At 44.7% G+C, this 22,018-nt stretch overlaps 1 protein-coding gene across 1 annotated transcript; it reads left to right on the top strand.

The window, feature by feature from the left end:
• Window positions 1–2,414: 2,414 nt before the first annotated feature.
• On the top strand, window positions 2,415–5,387 carry GSTM3 (glutathione S-transferase mu 3). Its single transcript, XM_002751187.6, has 8 exons — window positions 2,415–2,490; window positions 2,819–2,894; window positions 3,234–3,298; window positions 3,961–4,042; window positions 4,136–4,236; window positions 4,552–4,647; window positions 4,730–4,840; window positions 5,193–5,387. Exons 1-8 carry the CDS (start codon window positions 2,443–2,445, stop codon window positions 5,289–5,291), a joined length of 678 nt encoding a protein of 225 aa, XP_002751233.1. The 5' UTR covers window positions 2,415–2,442; the 3' UTR covers window positions 5,292–5,387.
• The last annotated feature ends 16,631 nt before the right edge of the window (window positions 5,388–22,018 follow it).

Here is a 22,018-nt window from a genome sequence, read left to right as displayed (position 1 = left end):
ACTGGCCTTTTGCTTTCTTGGGAAGAGAGACACAAGCGTTATAAATTTCACCTGTCCCTGTGGTTTGTACTCTTTTCCTTTCTTCTGTTTAGCAAAATGCCCTTCTTAAAAGTCTCAGCCTTGCTTCAGCTGAACTGATGGGCAAATGTGATTTCCCACACCAAGGCCAGGGGATCTAGGAGCTCAGACTGCCCTGAGGGCTGTGCTGCGGAGGCCTGGCCAAAACCCCCAGAGCAGCTCTGGACTCCTTCCTCTGTCACTCCTCCACAGTCAGCTAGAATCCTGTCTCTCCTGAGCTGACATTGTTGCAAATCTATGCTCCTTTTTCACTTTCATGGGCCCTGCTGAAATTCAGAAGCTTAGTTCTCCCGGCGGCTATGGGGGCCTCCTGCAGATCTCTTGCTCTGTCAAGGTCAAAACGTCTACTTTCCTAAATTCAACCCCTGATTCTCCATCTCCATCTTACTTGATCAGCCCATTTGACATAGTTCACCACTTCTCCCTTTAAACATCTATCTTCACTTGGTTTCTAGGACCCTTTGTTTTCCTCCTACCTCCCTGCCCACTTCTTTTTAGACTGCTTTGCTGGTTCACTCTCATTTTTCCCTAAGCTTTATATGGTGATGTGCCAGAGAACCTGAAACCCTTAGACCTCACCTCTGCTACTCTCGCTCCCATAGTGATCTCATCTGGTCTCCTGGTTTTTTGGGTTTTTTTTTTTTAATTTTTATGTTTAAAAAAGAAAAAGAGATGCTGTTTTACCATCTTGGCCAGGCTGGTCTTGAACTCCTGACCTCATGATCCACCCATCTCAGCCTCCCAAAGTGCTGGGATTACAGGTGAGAGCCACCACGCCCAGCCAGGTCTCCTGTTTTTAATGCAATCTACAGAGTGATCATTCCCTGTACTTGCCTTTCCCTTTTCCTGGAGTTCTCCCTGCCTCTTGCTGACAGGAAGTGATTCAAGATAAGAGAGGGAGAGATGTCTTCTGGCCAGGAGACAGGGTGATTCTGAGAAGGGTTCGAGAAAGAGGTGAGCATTTGAACAAGGCTACTTGAGGAAGGATAGGCCATGAATGTTAGGGTGCAGGCAGGAGCAGAGCAAACACATTTGTAAAAGGAACAGCAATTACTCCGTTTTTTATCAGCCCCTGGTGGCCCCCACAGCAAAGTGGCTAGATCTCTCACCTCCTTCAGGTCTTTGTTTAAAGATTAACATCTCCATGAGGTCTTCTATGAACACATCCTTTAAAAACACAAAACTCCTTCCTACTGGGATTCTGCCAATTCCCACCCTGAGACCCCTCTCTCTCTTCTCAGTTTTCTCTCCATAGGATGTGTATCACCATCTGACTTATTAGATATTTACTATATATTAGTTTCTGTCTGCCCCATTAGAACGTAAACTTCCTGAGGGCAGGGATTTTGTCTGTTGAATTCAATTCTGTATCTCCAGCACCTAAAACAGTGCCTGCCCATAACAAGCATGTTAAATAAACATTGTTGGACAGATGAGTGAATGAAAAATAGTGGTACCTTTCCTCCTCCAGTCCATCCTACACAAGAGGCAAGGTTAGTTTCCCTGGATGCCTGAGCATTAGGAAGCGGGAGGGGTTGGAGAAGGAGGAAATGATAATAGGGAACCTATAAATCACTTAAACCCGTAAAACAAAGGTAGGAAGCATCCAAGGTAAGAGACCTCTACTGGCCAGGATAGCAGTTGGTTCTGAGAAGGCTTCGAGGAGAAGGCAGACATGTGAGCAAGGCTGGTGAGGAAGGATCGGCCTCGGATATTAGGGTGCGGGCAGGAGGATCACAGAGCAAACACTGCGAGGCGGGAAATGCGAGCGTGTGTAGAAGGAACAGCAAGCATCGTTGGGTTGGGCTGGTTTGTGAGGTTGTGACAGGCTGAGGGAGAGATAGGGCTGGAAAAGCATGTTGGGGTCAGATTGCAGAGGTTCTTGACCGACAGAAAGGGGAGCTTGGTCTGTCGAGAATCCTCTGCTCTGTGTGGTCAGAGGTTGGTCCGACTCTCCGGCCTTGCCCCGTCTCCCTATCCCTCATTCCAGCCCTAGCTGACTCGGTAAACACTGCGCGAATCTAGCGCTTTCTGGGTAACTAGGGTCCCCACTGCCTGGCTAGTCGTGATTTCCGCGTCTTCACTGGCACTATTAATGAATAAAGTGCGGCTCCCACCCGTGGGGAAGGGAGGAGCCTCAACCTCGGGTCCTCTTGCTCGCCTGCAGCGCTCGCGCCCCCTGAACCCCCAACTCCAGCAGAAGTCGCGCCAGCGCACTTGACTGTGGAGCCGCGGAGGGAGGGGTCGGAGAACGGGGCGGGGGCGGAGTCAGAACGCCCGCGTGGGCCCCGCCCCCTGACGTCGGGTATAAAGTCCCAACCGCTTACGGTTTCCTCAGTCCTCGAAGGCTAGCAAGCTGGTATCATGTCGTGCCAGTCGTCTATGGTTCTGGGGTACTGGGATATTCGCGGGGTGAGTGCCGTCTCAACGGTAGAGCCGCTCGGTCAGAGAGACGGACGCGGAGACAGCGGGGCTCTGGGTCCGCGATCTCGAGGAGCAGCTCTACGCTGGAGCCTTTTCGAGCTGCGGAGCCACGGACGTCGACCCCTGCCCAACCTCTGGGATCGCGGGCCCTGTGGGGATGGGCGGAGGAACCGCTCGCCGGGGCCGGGCTTAGGGGCCGCTTAACGATCTTCCCGGCAAGACGCTGGGCCTCGGCAGCCCCGGGCCGGGGGACGTTAGAGGCGGGGGTTGGGGGCGGGTGGGAGCTGCGCAGGCGCTGACCCGCTGTTTCCCCCAGCTGGCGCACGCCATCCGCCTGCTCCTGGAGTTCACCGATACCTCCTACGAGGAGAAACGTTACACGTGCGGGGAAGGTAATGCCGCTCTGCGTGCTGGTGCAGCTAAGCTGGCCCTCCACCTGCTCAGGTCTTCTTACGCCCAGAGGGTGGTGGCATCGCGCCAAGGCCGGGTGGGACGTCTGCCCCAATCTGGGTGGGTAGAGACACATCCTTTACCTAGAACTGGGGATTCTGCCTTTACCAGAGCCCAACCCCATCTGAATGCTTAGCCAAATAGGGCTCAGAAGCTCAGTCGTTATGCTTTTGGGGCCTGGGAATTTGAGGTATCGGGACCAAGTTATTTCTTTAGATCTTTCATTCTTGGCAGGTGGGATATTAAGGAGGTTGGGTCCCACTTAATTCTGTCTCTTACAGCTCCTGACTATGATCGAAGCCAATGGCTGGATGTGAAATTCAAGCTAAACTTGGACTTTCCTAATGTAAGTGGCTTTAGGAGAGGGGACAGGCAGAAGGGAAGCCTTCAAATATATCCATCCTTGCCTGGGACTACAGGCAGACGCCACCACGCCCAGCTAATTTTTGTATTTTTGGTAGAGACAGGGTTTTGCCATGTTATCAAGGCCGATCCTGAACTCCTGGGCTCAAACAATCCTCCCACCTCAGCCTTCCAAACTGCTAGGATTACAGGCATGAGCCACTGTGCCCAGCCTGAAATCAAGTAGTTTCATATTCTATTAAATGCATTGTAGATATTTAAAGTTATATTTGCATACATATAAAGAAATATAAATATGTTATTTGAGATGTTAGTCATTACATCTGCTTGCTATTTAATGCATTAATAGGCACATGTTACTCTATTTGAATTTTTAAAATATTTTTTGACTGTATAAATTCTCTATTTTGCTTCATGCACTTAACAACTTTATTCTGAGAAAAGGTCCATGGCCTGCACATAGACCTACACATACACACACTGATTTAAGAAGCCCTGTCTAGAATCCTGTGAACCCAGTTGCTACCTTCTATTTATTTTCTTTTTTGTCACACAGCATCTTTTCTCTCTTGCTCACTGCTCTGCAGGTGTTCTTTTCCCTGGGAGAGAGGTAGGTTGTTCATTTGGCCTGTCCTTTTCCTTCAGCTGCCCTACCTCCTGGATGGGAAGAACAAAATCACCCAGAGCAATGCCATCTTGCGCTACATCGCCCGCAAGCACAACATGTGTGAGTGGGGAAGGGCTGGTGAGGGAGCCCAGGCTGGTGGTTTGCCTGGGAGTGGGTGATGCCAAGGGTGCTTTGTTGGCCATTGGCCTACAGGTGGTGAGACTGAAGAGGAAAAGATACGAGTGGACATCGTAGAGAACCAAGTAATGGATTTCCGCATACAACTGATAAAGCTCTGTTACAGCTCTGACCATGTGAGATTCCTTAGCACACATCTGCTGAATGGAGTATCAGAAAAGGGGCATTTAGGAACCCAGGGGTTGTCTCTGTTCCACTCTGCTGCTGCACCAACCCAGGCTGTTAGAATAAGAAGCAGAACGTACATTTTTTGGTTTGGTTTCTGTAATTCTGGTGCTGGTGCCTCTTCTTTCCAAATTCCTCATCCCACCCTGCCATCCTCAAGTGAAGGCACCTAGAGAAGGGGCTACAAAATGTCCATCACTGGCCTGCGCCCTGATTAGCTATGAAGATGATCACCACTATTCTCATTCTGTTTTTTCCTCTCTCAGGAAAAACTGAAGCCTCAGTACTTGGAACAGCTACCTGGACAACTGAAACAATTCTCCATGTTTTTGGGGAAATTCTCATGGTTTGCAGGGGAAAAGGTAGGAAGAAGGGAAAAGAGGATACCGCTCTGTCTCTGCAGACGACTCCTCAGACCTAAGCATCTTACTGTCTCTGTTCTAGCTCACCTATGTGGACTTTCTCACCTATGATATCTTGGACCAGAACCGTATATTTGAGCCCAAGTGCCTGGATGAGTTCCCAAACCTGAAGGCTTTCATGGGCCGTTTTGAGGTGATGTTTCCTGCACCTTTCTCTTATATAAAAAACACAGGCTCCCCTGGACCCTGCAGGATCCTGTTGTGGTGGATTCTTGCCCAGCTTTTGCCTAAAGGGGTCAATGGTTGGACCCCTCTAGACCCTTATGTCTTGGGAAGAGCCTGGCTTCTACACCCTGAAGGTGCTATCTACAAAAAAAAATGGAGGAGGTAGACGCAGGCAACAGTTGTAACGGAATTGGAATAGTGGTGATCATCTTCCTCCATTTTTTTGTAGACAGTGCCTTCAGGGTGAATGTCGCTGTTTTGGTATGCTTCTGTTGGACTGGGTTGGGGTCTTTATAAGTTTTGGTGTATTTTTCCTTCAGGCTTTGGAGAAAATCGCTGCCTACATACAGTCTGATAACTTCTTCAAGATGCCCATCAACAACAAGATGGCCCAATGGGGCAACAAGGCTATATGCTGAGCAGCAGGAAGACTTGCAGAGCTGCTTTTGTTTCTTCCTGTCCCTAAGGGGTCAGCACTTTTTCTTTGCTCTCTTCAATAAATAGCATTTAGGTTACTTGTGTCCAGCTGAATTTCTCTTGGGTGTAAAAGCTAAAAGAGAGAAAGAATGTGTGGAGAACCATCAGGATATGAACTGAATCACTGCAACACTGGCATCCCCCTACTCCAGAACTGAGTTCAAGGGCTGTAGGTTCTTGCCCAAGCCTTGAGAGTGGGTACTAGAAAAAACAAGATGGCAGCCGGGCACGGTGGCTCACGCCTGTAATCCCAGCACTTTGGGAGGCCGAGGCGGGTGGATCATGAGGTCAAGAGATTGAGACCATCCTGGTCAACACGGTGAAACCCTGTCTCTACTAAAAATACAAAAAATTAGCTGGGCATGGTGGTGCGTGCCTGTAATCCCAGCTACTCAGGAGGCTGAGGCAGGAGAATTGCCTGAACCCAGGAGGCAGAGGTTGCAGTGAGCCGAGATCGTGCCATTGCACTCCAGCCTGGGTAACGAGCGAAACTCAGTCTCAAAAAAAAAAACGAGATTGCACAGTTGGAGAGAACAGGTGTGTTAATTGGGACTGGAGTCCCTGTGAAGCCTGGGTGAAAATAACACAGGTACAAGTGGTAGTGATGGACTTAACTGGAGTTCAGAAACCATCCTGTGTACACATGGGAGTATAGCATGATAAAGGCAGTATTTCAGACTGGTGGGTTAGCCAATTAGTTGGGACAGTTGCTTACTCATTTAAAATAATAGAGCCCACTTAATGCTCTTCACTAATATTAATCTGGAATTTAAGGTCCAACATTCAACACAAAGCTGTTGAAATATTGACAGAAATCTAAGAGTTTTTGTGAACACAGGGTACAAGTTTTTATTCTTTTTTTTTTTTTTTTTTTAAGAGACGAGGTTTCACCATGTTGGGCAGGATGGTCTTAATCTCTTGACCTCATGATCTGCCCACCTCAGCCTCCGAAAGTGCTGGGATTACAGGCATGAGCCACCGCGCCTGGCCAGAAGTTTCTTTAAAGTCATAAAAAACCATAGGCTGCTCTGTGTGTGGAGTCGCCATTCTTGATTCTTTTACTTTCTCAAACAGCAAAATGATAAAAGGAAAGATTTACCAATTGATCAAATTCTACAACTTTTCCTAAGGCACACGCAAACTTAAATGACAAGGGAGACAAGAAAAGCACCGTTATAAAGATTATATAGACCTGTAAATCTTTAAGACAACTGAGTTTTTAAAAATGGACAATCAGTGAACAATTTATGAGATAGAAATATAGCCAAAAACGTCTAAAAGATGTTTGCAATGCAAGGAACTAAAAATTACAATGGTAGGCCGGGCGCGGTGGCTCAAGCCTGTAATCCCAGCACTTGGGGAGGCCGAGGCGGGTGGATCACGAGGTCAAGAGATCGAGACCATCCTGGTCAACATGGTGAAACCCTGTCTCTACTAAAAATGCAAAAAATTAGCTGGACATGGTGGCGCATGCCTGTAATCCCAGCTACTCAGGAGGCTGAGGCAGGAGAATTGCCTGAACCCAGGGGGCGGAGGTTGCGGTGAGCCAAGATCGTGCCATTGCACTCCAGCCTGGGTAACAAGAGCGAAACTCCATCTCAAAAAAAAAATAATAATAAAAATAAAATAAAAATTACAATGGTAAGAAGCCATATTTCCTTCTATCAGATGAATAAAGTTTCTAAAATGTTGGCAAGGCTTGGGAAAGTGATAAGCGTTTCCTGCTGCTCAACGTGTAAACTAGTATAGCTACTGTGGAGGGCAGTTTAGCAACGCCGTTTAAAATGTAAATCATATCCTATGACCCGGCAATCCCATGCTATAAAAACTCACCCACGCATCCAAAGAGGCACATAAGGTATCTACGGGGGCATTGTTTGTAATGAAAATAAGTGGAAACCGTGTAAATACCTGTCAATACTATGGACTACCAGGTGGCAATGGAAGAATAAGACTGAACTGTGTGAACTAACATCCAAAGATCCCAACACAGGCCACGTGTGGTTGCTCACATCTGTAATAACGGCATTTTCAGAGGCTGAGGTGGGAGGATCACTTGAGGCCAGGAGTTTAAGACCAGCCTGGGCAACATAGTGAGACCCAAAAAAAGTGTTTTTTTTTTAATTATCTGGGCACAGTGGCTCATGCCTAGTCCCAGCTACTCAGGAGGCTAAGGTGGGAAGATCACTTGAGCCCAGGAGTCTGAAACTGCAGTGAGCTCTGTTCTTGCCACTGCACTCCAACCTAGTGACTGTCTCTTAAAAAGAAAAGATCTCCAGGCATAGAGAAGAGTCTGGAGGGAAACACCAAACCCATACCAGGCTTACTGCAGGCAACTGAGAGAAAGGGCGCAGACTCCACGGTAGAAGTTAAAGGGCATTTCCAAGTTAAGGGTAAGACTTGCTTTTCTAAGTAAGAGAATGTACTCATGCATTGTTTGTATAGTAGAAACTAGTTTTAAGAAAAGAAAGCAAACTTAAGAAACACTCCTGTGGTGATGACTTGGCACCACTCTCCGTAAACAGGGCAGAGTCTGAATAGCCTTCAGTCTGAGACAGGCCTGCGGGCCAGGTTGCCATTCTCTATGGACAGAAGCCCCAAACAACAGGGAGACCTGGTGATGTCAGGAGGGATAGTATACACAGAGGGTGCTAAGCAGACAGTCCAACCGCCATGTTTTGCCTCCTGCTGTGAGCAGAGATTAGGTGTTCAGGCCACTATCTTGGGTATGGGGAGCCTTTGGCCAGAAGAGGTATGAAACTGAGAAATTTCTCTTCAGTCTAATAACTATTGACATGGATTTTCATAGTGTGAGGAAGGTGGCATGCTCTGAGGAAAGGCCTTGCAGATTTAAGGGAGGCCAGAGAAATTGAGGATGCCTCTGGGGCTAGATTGATGATATGAGCAGAAATCAAAAAGGGAAGGCATTATTTATTGCTGTGTAACACTGTTGAGAGAGGAGGTAGGTAGGGGCTGGATAGGCACATAGGGAGGGTCTTGGGAGAAAAGATAGAAAGGAATGATGCTCACGGGCCAACCGCGGGACAGCACCTATACCGCCTCTGCAGTTAACAGGAAAAATGTGGTTAAGAACTTACCTGTAAGCGAGAATGTTGCTCAGAATGGACTGTCCCAACTTTGGTGCAGGCACAATAAATCAACCTAAATGTCCCTAACTTAACCCAGCTCATTATAATGTCATTATCATGACATTAGCATTGTGGTTTTAGCACCCCCATGGGTTTTGCTTAGGTGATCATGGGTAATAACCAAGATGGAGTCACTTTGGCAAACCTTAGGCATGCACAGATGTAGTACCCCAAAGAGAAAATTTTACCTCTCCCATCTGGGCAAAACCCACAGAAGACCTCCTGGCTTCTGCCACATAAAAGACACAGAACACAGATGCCTTACTGGCAACCTGCTTTCAAGACCCATGTCTTTGCTGAGAGCTTTCCTTTTCCTCAATAAATTCTACTCTGCCCTACTCACTTTCCATGTCCGCGTGTCTAATTTTTCTTGGTCATGGGACAAGAGCCTGAGCCTCGCCATACTGCAGGGACAAAGGAAGACTACTACACTATTCCCACAAATTTAGCAGCCTAAAAGAATACATGTTTATGACCTCAAAGTTTTGTGGATTTTGTGAGCCACCAGGCCCTACCTCAAGTTTTTCTTTTAAGCCTGGGTGACAGAGCAAGACTGCATCTCAAAAAAAGAAAAAAGAAAACTTGAAACAGGTGCATTAGATTTGGTGGAGTAGTTCCCCAAAAGTGTTAGGAAAACTCATTTGTATTCATTGTTGAAGGCTGAGCAACCAAACATGACTTAGGTGGGGGTCTGATCGTGTTTAAGCAAAAACATATGCCTTCTGGAAAGATTCCTCCATACCAGGCCTGCTATCTACAGGGGTGTGATTAAGGGTGGTGCCCAGTCTGCTAGGTTTTACCTCTTCTATTGAAATGCAATGCAGAAGGCTAGGGGGAAGTGGTCTTACATGCTTAAGAGGATTAAGGGTGATTAAGGATCTCCTTCCTCACTCAGGCTTATTTCACAACCTGACCTGTGCTCCCTTTCCAGCTGCATCTTCGGCATGTGCCCTCTCCAACCCCTGCTGCCCTGGAGCACTGGGTCCAGCCTTTCTGAATTTCCAAGGGAGCAGCACTGTGTGGCCTCAGGAGCATAGAGTCCAGAGCCCAGCCGTCTGGGTTCAGATCCTGGTTTTGCCCCTGGTAAATGGTGGCCTCCTGTGCTCAGTGTCTTCTTTGACAAATGAATCTTCCCCCACAAGCTTGTTATGAGAATTAAGTCAATATTTCTAGAGCACTTGGGCTAGGCGCAGTGGCTCACGTCTATAATCCCAGCACTTTGGGAGGCCGAGGTAGGCAGTCACTTTAGGTCGGGGGTTCAAGACCAGCCTGGTCAACATGACAAAACCCCATCTCTACTAAAAATACAAAAATCAGCCAGGTGTGGTGATGCCTGCCTGTAATCCCAGCTACTCAGGAGGCTGAGGCATGGTAATCACTTGAATCTGGGAGACGGAGATGGCTGTGAACCGAGATCACGCCACTGCACTCTGGCCTGGGCAACACAGGCTAGATTCTGTCTCAAAAAAAAAATTATAGAGCACTTGGAACGGATCAATGTTACGTAAATTTATAAATATAAATTGCCAAAAAGGTCCACATTCGCTTTTATGTTTTCACACTTTAATACATGCTGTCCCCTCTGCTTCTTGCTTTTCCCGAAGCCCCCTTAGCCTTCACATCTGATTTGAAGTCACATCTGATAACCCCTGTGGTGATGATCACCAAAGATTTCTGATTATTTTCCCACTGGAAAAGCTTCATGACATTCTGTAACTTAAATGTGGTCTCCTGATTTGCTCTGGCCAATTAAATGCATGTAGAAATTACACATGTTTTCCAGGCGGCATTTTTAAGACCCAGTGAGTAAGTCGCTGTATCTGACTACCACAGCTGTGTAGACTCAGAGCAGGCGCCAAGTTAAAGCCTCCATCGGCCTAGGCCTCTGACAGACCACGAAGAACAGGGCTCCTGTTGATCACATCGGACATGAAGGGTAAGTAAGAAATAAGCGTGTTTTAAGCCACTGAGATTTGGTTTATCCTGACTGACATTTCTCTGCCTCCCACAGACTAATTTAAATGCAGGTATTTCGGCCAGGGGTGGTGGCAGACGCCTGTAATCCCAGCACTTTGAGAGGCAGAGGAGGTGGATCATTTGAGGTCAGGAGTTTAGACCAGCTTGGCCAACATGGTGAGATCCCATCTCTGCTTAAAATACAGAAATTGGCTGTGCATAGTGACAGGTGCCTGTGATCCCAGCTACTCGTGAGGCTGAGGTAGAAGAATCGCTTGAACCAGGGAGGCAGAGTTTGCACTGAGCCAAGATCGTGCCACTGCACTCCAGCCTGGCTGACAGAGTGAGACTCTGTCTCAAAAATATACAAATACAAATAAATAAATAAATGCCCTTATTTTAAATTTTTGTTCCCACAGGATACAATGCTTTCCTTGATCAGGACTTAAAACACTGAACTCCAGTTGCTCATTTAGATGTTAGTCTCTGCTACTAAACTGTAAGTTGACTGAGAGCAGAGACTATGTCTTATATTTAATGCTTGCACAGAGCCTGACACAAAGTAGGCACTCACAACTAGACACCGATTCCCATCATTTACTGAGAATTGGAAGAAAAAAGAAGAGTTTGCCTGACGCGTAAGTGCCTAATGTCCGCAAGCAACTTTAAAATTTTCCTCTTTGTTCTGACCAAGAAACAACACAGAAAAACAGAACGTCCTGTTCTTTTTTTTTTTTTTTTCGAAACAAGAGTCTCACTCTGCCACCAGGCTGGAGTGCAGTGATGCGATCTCAGCTCACTGCAACCTCTGCCAACTGGGTTCAAGTGATTCTCCTGCCTCAGCTTCTCGAGTAGCTGGGACTACAGCCGTGTGCCACCACGCCCAGCCAATTTTTGTATTTTTAGTAGAGACAGGGTTTCATCATGTTGGCCAGGATGGTCTTCATCACTTGACCTGATGATCCGCCCGCCTCGGCCTCCCTCAGTGCCGGGATTACAGGCGTGAGCCACCGCACCTGACCTCCTGTTCTTAAAACAGAGACAGTTCAGGTAGAAGTGCTTGGAGCCAGAACTGAAGGTCATGTTCAGGGAGGTCTCAGAGGATCAGCAAAGCACTGAGGCTGGAGAGTAGATTATATGGGTTTGTGAAAGGAAAATATATTTGGCCCCCAAAATCAGTAAGCTAAAAAGAAAATTCAAGCAGGAAACTGCTCAGGGTAAACATTCCTCCCATTCTTTTCAAAGTCATCCCTCTGCTCATTGAAATAGACGCATATTCTGTGATTACCTCCTTTAGAAAGTCTTATCGGAAACTCAAAAGAATGTAATCATTTGTCTCTCACTTACCTGTGACCTGGAAGCCCAACCTCCCTCCTCCTTGCATTATCCCTGTCTTTCTGGACAGAACCAATGTACAATTTATGTATGTGGATTAATGTCTCCTGTCTCCCTAAAATGTATAAAACCAAGCTGTTTCCCGACCACCTTGGGCACATGTCGTCAGGACTTCCTGAGGCTGTGTCACAGGAGCATATCCTCAAGCTTGGCAAAATAGACTTTCTAAAGTAACTGAGACCTGTCTCAGATTTTCTGGGTTTACATTTTGGTAACCCCAAAGGGATTCTGGGTGGAGATGCCCCTGACCTTTGACAAATCTCCTATTGGTGCTTGGTACCAGCATGAACTAACTTTATGGCTCAAACAAACAGGACAATTTGCTGAAGTCTGAGAGCACCCCTCCAGAGAATCCCTGATTTCCCAAAATTTGGTGGAGACCTAAAGTTTATTTTGCTGTACAAGTCGTCTTATTTTGGAATTTTACTTGCTTCCAACAAGGAAGGCAAGTTTTCCTGCTTCCGTGATGATGGAAGGCAGGAAACTCCCTAATGGAGTTTGAGCTCACTTCCAACAGAGAAGATGGGACTTTTTTTCTGCTTCTAGGATTGTAGAGAGCAGTTTACAGCCTGAGACCCATCACTGGATAAGAAAGTACAGCCTGAGACCCATCACTGGGTAAGAAACTACAGCCTGAGACCCATCACTGGGTAAGAAACTACAGCCTGAGACCCATCACTGGGTAAGAAACTAGTCTGAGATCCATCACTGGGTAAGAAACTGGTTTGGGATTCTGTCTGGCGAATTATTTTTAACTGACTAAGGTTAGCATTAACAACCAGCAGATGTTAATTTCTGCTTACACTTAGAGCACTCAGAAATCATATAGGGTGTGTGATCATTGTTAGTTTTGCGTGGTAACTATTTTGTTGTTTCTGTCTTGTTGGGTTTTTTTGCCTGTGTGTTTCGATCCTTTCCTTATCAAATGTGACCAACTCCAAACCCTCTAGCTCATGAGTGTGGAATATTCCACTCTGCAGAAAAAGAGCACCTTGCTCCCCTTAGCCTTTTGGGGCATTCTGAGGCGACTGAAAATCACATAAGGGTGTCCAGGAGGAGAACTCCCTAAGACCTGCAGCAGCTTTAAATAGGTTTTCCCCTCAGGAGAATATAGTTAGGGGCTAAACTCAGCCAGCAGGTGCATATAAGGAGCTGGCCCCTCCTGCATCTTGAGCCCCTGACACACTGTGCCAGGTGGCTGCAACACAGGTGGACCGAACGGATTCAGGGATAACAGCCCTGAAAAGCCAGGTCTGCCAGCAGCACGTGTTGGGTCCAATGCACATCCTGACTTGGTCAAATCTGAAGGGGAACTCTAAATTATGGGGAACGAGCCTCTGAAGTGGCTAAAAATACACCCCAACACAAAAAGGTGGTATGCTAGGGGGAGAAAAACAGCCAGCAAAAGAAAACAAAAAAAGAGGAAAGATTTCTTAGCCAGGTGCGGTGGCTCACGCCTGTAATATCAGCACTTTGGGAGACGGAAGCGGGAGGATCACGAGGTCAAGAGATTGAGACCATCCTGGCCAACATAGTGAAACCCCGTCTCTACTAAAATACAAAAAAATTAGCTGGGTGTGGTGGGGTGCCTGTAGTCTCAGCTACTCGGGACGCTGAGGCAGGAGAATTACTTGAACCCAGGAGGCAGAGGTTGCAGTGAGCCGAGATAGGCCACTGCATTCCAGCCTAATGCCTGGTGACAGAGCGAGACTCTGTCTCAAAACAAACAAACAAAAAGGTTTCTTATTTTGACTACTAAAGGGACTTTACATAACAAGGCCACCTTTTTGCCAGCCAGGCCAAACTGAAAGCATTGGCTGTCCCGCCACTCTGCAGTCTGATAGCTAAGGGTCTTCCTTCTTTTTTTCTACCATGACAGGTCTGGTTCCTAAATTAAGCCCTTGCTGGTTTGATATTTGGAACTTCTGAAATAGCAGCAATTTGTCCCAGCTGACATATAGCAATGAGATTGTAAAACATTTTTTAAAAAGGAGCTCAGTGGTTAAATATCAGCTTGATGAAAAGCTATCATCCAAGACGTGTATGTATGTGTGCCTAAGTGGGTACTTGTATGTAAAAGGCCTTTTTGGTTTTGGTTTCTCTTCTAGAACCTTGTCTTTTTTGAGCAAATGTTTTTTTTTTTCTGCGTTGACTGAATTCTTTCACCTGATTTTTTTGACTAAAATATTTATTGCTACTCTTGGGTTAAGGAAGAACGTAATTTAGACACTTAGACATGTTTGTTTAAAAAAAAAAATTAAGTGCACTGTAAAAGCATCACACAGTCTAGCCTCATAATAATTCTCTTTTTGGAGAGCCAGGTTTCAGTGTGGGCTCTGCCGAGGTGGGTGGATCACGAGGTCAAGAGATCGAGACCATCCCGGTCAACATGGTGAAACCCCGTCTCTACTAAAAATACAAAAAATCAGCTGAGCATGGTGGCGCGTGCCTGTAATCCCAGCTACTCAGGAGGCTGAGGCAGGAGAATTGCCTGAACCCAGGGGGCGGAGGTTGCAGTGAGCCGAGATTGCGCCATTGCACTCCAGCCTGGGTAACAAGAGCGAAACTCCGTCTCAAAAAAAAATAGGTAGTCCCTATCTAAACAAAATTGGTCTCCTTATACAATCCAATGATAAGTTTCTGTAATTTGTGTTCAGTGGACAAATAAATCCGTTTTAATTTCCCTCAGCTCACCAGACATTCTCTTCATATCTTATGATGTAAATTTAGCTGTCTAAACAACCTGAGTTGCTTCCTTTAATAAACAAATTTAAGGCTATTTAGCTGACAACTGCCTAGGGTTGTGAAACAGGTTATCAAGGATCTGAAAATCTAAAATAGGGGGCCAAAAAGGTTTTTTTAGGATTCTAGGAGATATACTTCTATGGGCATGCCTAATACATTCTATGTATTTATGTGTTGTGTTCAAAATGTTTCACGACTGAAAATATATAAAAGGGCTCGAATTAATTGGCTTAAAGAAAAATAAAAGCATTTAAATCAAATAACTTTATAAGGAAATGAGAAAAGACTAGTCAAATGCTTTTTCAAGTTTATGTAACTTAAGTACAATCTTTAATAAATAAGCTAGCTTTAAAATTATTGGTAAAGTGATATTAGAAATATCTTAAGAATGGCCAGCGGCCGGGCGTGGTGGCTCACGCCTGTAATCCAAGCACTTTGGAGGCCAAGGCAGGCGGATCACCTGAGGTTGGGAGTTCAACCTGACCAACATGGTGAAACCCCGTCTTAAAAAAAAAAGAAAGAAAGAAAAAGAATTGCCAGCATACATTTTTGTTTGCATTTGTTAATCAAGCAGTTTCATTCTTACCCCTGCCAAATACCATAAGGTGTAAAAATTTGGCATTGGAGTTAGAAAACTATAAACCCACCCCAAAACAGAATGATCTTTGCTTGTGTAATTTTTAATATATAAGACATTAATATTGGTTTAATGAAAACAGCTCCATCTTGAATTTAGTAAGATTACCATAACTTCTGATCCTGTGGCTTTAGGCAGTCTAGTCCACAAGCATAAGAAAGTTTGTTTTGGGAAAGGACTTTATCATCTTTGTTTCAAAGCCACACTATAAATTAAGTTCTTCCCAAAGTCCAGGAATAAGCAATAACAGCTTGGAGGTCAGAAGCAAGATGGAGTCAGTTAGGTCACATATTTTCACCATCTCAGATTTAATTTTGCAATGGCAGTTTTATAACTTTAAATGGTAACTATTGCAGTTTTCATAAATCATATTGATAAACAAAATAGGTAAATGTAATGGGATACTTGTAAAAGTTTGTCATAATTTAGAATCAGGTTTTAGTTTAGACTCTGAAGTCTGGCTCCAGCCAACAGAAATCAGACACAGCAGTAAGGACGACCCCAAATGTGTAAGGGTTAAATTTGTGTGTTTTCCTTTTTTCTTTGTACTCTTGTGGCAAGATGGCTAGTGAGGGTACCCTTCCTGCAGCCCAGGAAGTAAAAATTGCATTGCTGGGCCAGGCGCGGTGGCTCACGCCTGTAATCCCAGCACTTTGGGAGGCCGAGGTGGGTGGATCACAAGGTCAAGAGATCGAGACCATCCTGGTCAACATGGTGAAACCCCGTCTCTACTCAAAATACAAAAAATTAGCTGGGCATGGTGGTGTGTGCCTATAATCCCAGCTACTCAGGAGGCTGAGGCAGGAGAATTGCCTGAACCCAGGAGGTGGAGGTTGCGGTGAGCCGAGATCGCGCCATTGCACTCCAGCCTGGGTAACAAGAGCGAAAGAAAAAAAAAAATTGCATTGCTGAAAGATCCTTCGTGTCAGTGCTAATTTTCCTTGGTGGCAATGAGCATCTATTATTTCCAACATCTAATAAAGCAAACTAGTCCTACCAGGATTTGTCTTTAGCAAAAATAGGAAATTGGAGACAGAAAAATTGTGTTGCAAAAACTATAGAATACCTAGTGTTAAATTTTAGTCTTGCCTAATGATTTTCAGTTTATATTATTTTCTACAGTTTGGACCAAATTCTAATTTTTCTTGGCTACAAGTCTCCAAAATAATGTTTGCAATTTTTTTTCTTCTTTTTTTCCCATTTTTCCTAATGTAGAACCATGGAAAACTAAGCTGTGCATCCTTAAAGTTCTGCAAACAAAAGCTGGACAGAATAAACTTCCGAAGAAAAATAACAGCAGCCTATTTAAATCCATAAGCAAGTTTCATGCCTGCTACTTACGTATGGACTTCAGAGTAACGTGGCTTATATCGATTTTTCCAGGATTCTTCTTTGGTTGTTTCTGTTTTTTCTCTCTTCCTCCCCGCTATTTTCTTTTTTTTTTTTTCTTTTTTTTTTTTTTTTTGAGATGGAATTTCGCTCTCGTTACCCAGGCTGGAGTGCAATGGCTCGATCTTGGCTCACCGCGACCTCAGCCTCCTGGGTTCAGGCAATTCTCCTGCCTCAGCCTCCTGAGTAGCTGGGATTACAGGCACGTGCCATCGTGCCCAGCTAATTTTTTGTATTTTTAGTAGAGACGAGGTTTCACCATGTTGACCAGGATGGTCTCAATCTTTTGACCTCGTGATCCACTGGCCTTGGCCTCCCAAAGTGCTGGGATTACAGGCTTGAGCCACCGCACCCAGCCCAGATTTTTTTTTAAAGGGGAAAATGTGAAAGGAAAATATTTTGGGGCCTCCAAAATCAATAAGGTAAAAAGAAAATTGAAGTCGGAAACTGCTCAGGGCAAACCTGCCCGCCATTCTACTCAGTCATCCCTCCGTTCATTAAGATAGATGCAGATTCTGATTGCCTCCTTCAGAAAGGCTTATTAGAAACTCAGAAAAATGCAACCATTTGTCTCTCACCTACCTGTGACTTGGAAGCCCCCCCACCTGTTTCAAGTTGTCCAGCCTTTCTGGATGAAATCAATATAGTTTTTACATATATTGACAAGCCATAGCTTTTACATGTATTTACAAACCAAACTGTGTCCCAACCACCTTGGGCACATGTCATCAGGACTTTCCGAGGCCGTGTCACAGGCACATCCTCAACCTTGGCAAAATAAGCTTTGTAATTTAACTGAGACCTGTCTCAGATTTTCTGGGTTAACAAATTCATGGTCTGGCTTATTCCTTGCTTGGGCCAAATTGGAATGAAACGTTTCCGAAAACTAACAGGGATCGGCTCTTAATGTTCTTATGGGGTTTACAATGGAAATAATTACAGATAACATGTGAGACTTAAATCCAGAAGAAAAGATGAAATGGGTATGTGTATATTTGAATTTTAAATAAATAGGTGCTATTGTGTGGCCTGACTAGGAGACAGAGGGCCATCCTAGTGTTCAAAGGAGATGTTTTCCATGATGCAAAAGAGTAGGAATAGAACACACAGGCTAATAATGTTCATGCTGTATTGGAAGTGTGAAGGAAAATTAGAATTATTAAATAGGCCTGTACTTTATCTTCTGTGGTACAGCATTTCCAACTATATTAACAGATACTTTTTTTGAACTGTGACCAAGACCCTATCTGCTTCTTTTTTTTCTTTTTTTTTTTTTTTTTTTGAGATGAAGTTTCACTATTTTTACCCAGACTGGAGTGCAATGGCACGATCTCAGCTCACTGTAACCTCTGCCTGCTGGGTTCAAGCAATTCTCCTGCCTCAACCTCTCGAGTAGCTGGGACTACAGGAGCGCACCACCATGCCCAGCTAATTTTTTGTATTTTTTTTAGTAGAGACAGGGTTTCACCTTGTTGACCAGGATGGTCTCGATCTCTTGACCTCGTGATCCACCCGCCTCGGCCTCCCAAAGTGCTGGGATTATAGGTGTGAGCCACCGCGCCCAGCCTGTGCTTCTTTCCAAAACTATGTTTCAGGCTGGGCACAGTGGCCCATACCTATAATCCCAGCACTTTGGGAGGTGGAGGGAGGCAGAACCAGGCCAATCACTTGAGCCCAGGAGTTCAAGACCTGCCTGGGCAATATGGCAAAATCCCATCTCTACAAAATAATGCAGGGAAACAATTAGCCAGGCATGGTGGCATGTGCCTATAGTCCCAGCAACCCAGGAGGCTGAGGTGCAAGGATCACTTGAGCCCAAGGAGATCAAGGCTGCAGTGAGCTGTGACCACACAATGCACTCCAGCTTGGGTGATGGAGTGAGACCTTGTCTCAAAAATAAATTTAAAAAAAATAGGCTGAGCGCAGTGGCTCATGCCTAATCCCAGCTACTTAGGAAGCTGAGGCAGAGAATTGCTTGAACCTGGGAGGCAGAGGTTGCAGTAAGCAGAGATTATGCCACTGCACTCCAGCCTGGGTGACAGAGCTAGACTTTGTCTCAAAAAATATATATATAATATCCAGGACTTGAACTCAGAACCAGAACAAATAAACACAACAGAGGTCTCCATTTTAAACACATCAAATATACATTAACCACTTTAAACACTCAAAATATTGATCGGCCATTATTGAAACCCATTTTAGGAATGAAGTAATATTCCTTTTTCCCTCTTTTTCTTTTTTTCCCCTTCTTTTTCTCTTTTTCCCTCAAAAAAAAAAATAAATAAAAATAAAAAAAAATAAAAAAAGAAGAAGAAAAAAAAATATATATATATATATAGAGAGAGAGAGAGAGAGAGATAGATAGATAGATAGATGATAGATAGATAGATAGATTTCTCTTCAGAGTTATTGATAATAACCCTCCTCTTCACCAAAGAAGGGCATTCTGTGAGCATGTGAATAAATGCAAAACAGCTTATTTACAAATCTGAGTATAGTCTGTTTTCTGCTGTATCATATAGGCTCACTCAATTTTCCCTTTTTTCCAATTCCCATTTCACTTGTTATTTTATAGCAGATGAATTATGGTGTGTGTTTGTTTTTACTCTTTCTTCCTTAGTTTTTGTTTGTTTTCTTTTTTGTTTCTTTTTAGAGATGAGGTCTCGCTACATTGCCCAGGCTAGAGTGCACTGCTATACACAGGTACAATCATAGCTCACTGCAAACTCCTGTCCTCAAGCGATCCTCCCACCTCGACCTCTAGAGTAGTTGGGACTACAAGCCTGCACCACCATGCCCTACCTGAATTGGGGGTTGTTAACTTTACACTTTAGTCTGTCGTTTTCAAAATGTCAGTATGAACATGACCTGCAGATTCCAAACTTCGAAGTGGATGAAGTAGATGACACTTTGCTTAGTTTCTGTTTGGGGAGAAAAAGGGTGAATGTGCTTTCATTTGCACAGGGCATGGTTGCATGTTTTAGGCAGGAGCATTTTATAGTAGTGACTGTTACTGTAATAAATGGAAATGTATATATGGAAAAAGAATATGTTCGTGTTAGGTATCTCTCATCTGCATCTATTAAACACTCTTCATATGGGTGGGGAATTTCTCACATTAGAAGTCTAACGTTCCTGAGGTGGAAGACTGTTGGGTGACTCCCAGTATCCATGCTCCCCATCTTCTTTTGTCACAGAATCTTCATTTCTCCTGGGCACATTACTTCTCAGGCAAAAGATGTCATTTCCAATGTGACCAAGTTCTCGTCAATGATGATAAGCAGAAATGGTGTATGTTATTTCTAGGAAGTTTCTTTAAAAGGGAGGGAGCAACTCCCATTCCCCTTTTTCCCTCCTGTTGTTTGGAATGCAGACGTGATGGCTGGACTCTAGCAATTAATTTGGACAAAGAGCTGCTTGGATGATTTTTCTTGAGATAATGACCTTTCCAATCTCAAAGAAGGGAGAAGGGAAGCCACATGCTGAAGCTAAAGTTAAGCTAAGTCACTGAAACCATCGTGAAGCTGACATTACCAGCACTTAACTGTCTACCTCAAGACACTTTTTTACGTGAGAAATAGATGTCTGTCCTATTTAAGCCACTGCTATTATTTGGCTATACAAGGTAGAACTTAATGCCAACTAATCCTCTTGCTCTTCCAGCCTCCCTTGTGGCTGAGGCACAGGCCTCTGCCCCAGACTCTGTTAATTGCACAGAGTGGTGCAAGACTAAAGAAGCGAGCCCTGCTTCTTTGTTTTCTTAGAAGAAGGTAGTGGTGGAGGGATCAGGAGTTTGGATCAGCAGTGGTGAGACTGGTATCCAGTGCCATATGTCATGGGTAGGGATTCTGGTGATGGTGCCCAGGAATGGCTGTGGTGCCTTCTCTAGAATAATCCCACATGTGATTAGGCACACTTCCTAGCTACCCAGCTTCCAAATCCAACTCCCTGGTCCTCCCAGGGATTCAGTGAGCTAGTGATATCTCTAATAAATTCTTCTGCTATTTTAGCAACAGGGAACTCTAAGTGGTATGCCACCCACCTCAGGTCTAGCAGAACATAAAGATCTTAACTTTAATACCTTAGCCTCTGTCCCACCTGCTTTGAACCACTGGCTTAAACCCAAAGTTTCTCCTGAACTTGAGTTTAATTCACCTTCATCTCTAATTTTCTGGATGTGAGAGAGACGTAATTGGCTACCAAAATCATTGTTCCAGTGTAATATGCATCTACCTTTGTGACTAAGTATAGCCACACAACTGCATCTCACCAGTGGAATGTGAATGGCTGTGATGTGGACAACTTCTGCCTCCCTTGCATAATGGGAAGTCGCCTTCTTAGCTTCGGCAACACAGCTTCAACCAAGGAGATAAGGAAGCACTATAGGGGATGACAGAGTCCCAGGGTGGAAGGAGCGTGAGTCCCTGAATAACTTCACGGAGTAGGAGAGCTTCCTGACAACCCGGACTCTTCCCTGTAGAACTGTTAAACAAAAGGAGAAGAAACTGTTTTCCATAAGCTGCTGTCTTGGGGTCTCTCTCAGCTTCATCTTTTTCTGCTAATACAGTAGTAATGGGGGAATATAAGGCATGGAAGTTGTGGTTAACAACAGATAATTACAGATCATTGCAGGAACCACCAATGCGGGCAGCTGTGTTCTCCAAGTGCATCTCATTTTCTGATTCTATTCTGTGAACAGAAGGGGGAGACTCACTGAACGCTGTGTAAGCACTGTCATGAGGCACCGAACAGTGTCATGGCCCGGACTTCTGCTGGGCTCTAGCCACCGTCAGATTATCCTTTTTGGTGGCTCAGTGTGAAGTTCACAGGTTATACAACTTCTGTCTCTGACTATAAAATGTATGTTTTTATCTTTTATCATTTTGACCACAATGTTTAGAAAATCATTTTCACTTGCAGCTGTCTTTGTTTACCACGTCTTCCCTCTTTTTTAAGGATGAGTTATGTGGGTATTTTTCTTGGATAATCACCTTTCCAATCTCAAATGTAGTATTTTATGTTTCATGTAACTATGCACTTTTAATATGAGCTTCTAGATCAGGAATCAGAAAACTACCACCAGCTGCTGTTTTTGTTCTGTTTTGGTTTTATTTTTTATTGCGGTAAAATACACATAACATAAAATTACCATCTTTTTTTTTTTGAGACAGAGTTTCGCTCTTGTTACCCAGGCTGGAGTGCAATGGCGCGATCTCGGCTCACCGCAACCTCCGCCTCCTGGGTTCAGGCAATTCTCCTGCCTCAGCCTCCTGCGTAGCTGGGATTACAGGCACGCGCCACCGTGCCCAGCTAATTTTTTTTATTTTTAGTAGAGACGGGGTTTCACCATGTTGACCAGGAGGGTCTCGATTTCTTGACCTCGTGATCCACCCGC

This window comes from Callithrix jacchus, chromosome 7 (assembly GCF_049354715.1).
Source record: "Callithrix jacchus isolate 240 chromosome 7, calJac240_pri, whole genome shotgun sequence".
Taxonomy (NCBI): domain Eukaryota; kingdom Metazoa; phylum Chordata; class Mammalia; order Primates; family Cebidae; genus Callithrix; species Callithrix jacchus.
This window is presented reverse-complemented; position numbering and strand designations above follow the sequence as displayed.

Bases quoted from the DNA above. Each gene is read 5' to 3' on its own strand.
- GSTM3 (XM_002751187.6), top strand. From the start codon at position 2,443: ATGTCGTGCCAGTCGTCTATGGTTCTGGGGTACTGGGATATTCGCGGG. The intron at 2,895-3,233 runs GTAATGCCGCTC...TGTCTCTTACAG, and splicing joins ACGTTACACGTGCGGGGAAG to CTCCTGACTATGATCGAAGC. The intron at 4,043-4,135 runs GTGAGTGGGGAA...ATTGGCCTACAG, and splicing joins CGCCCGCAAGCACAACATGT to GTGGTGAGACTGAAGAGGAA.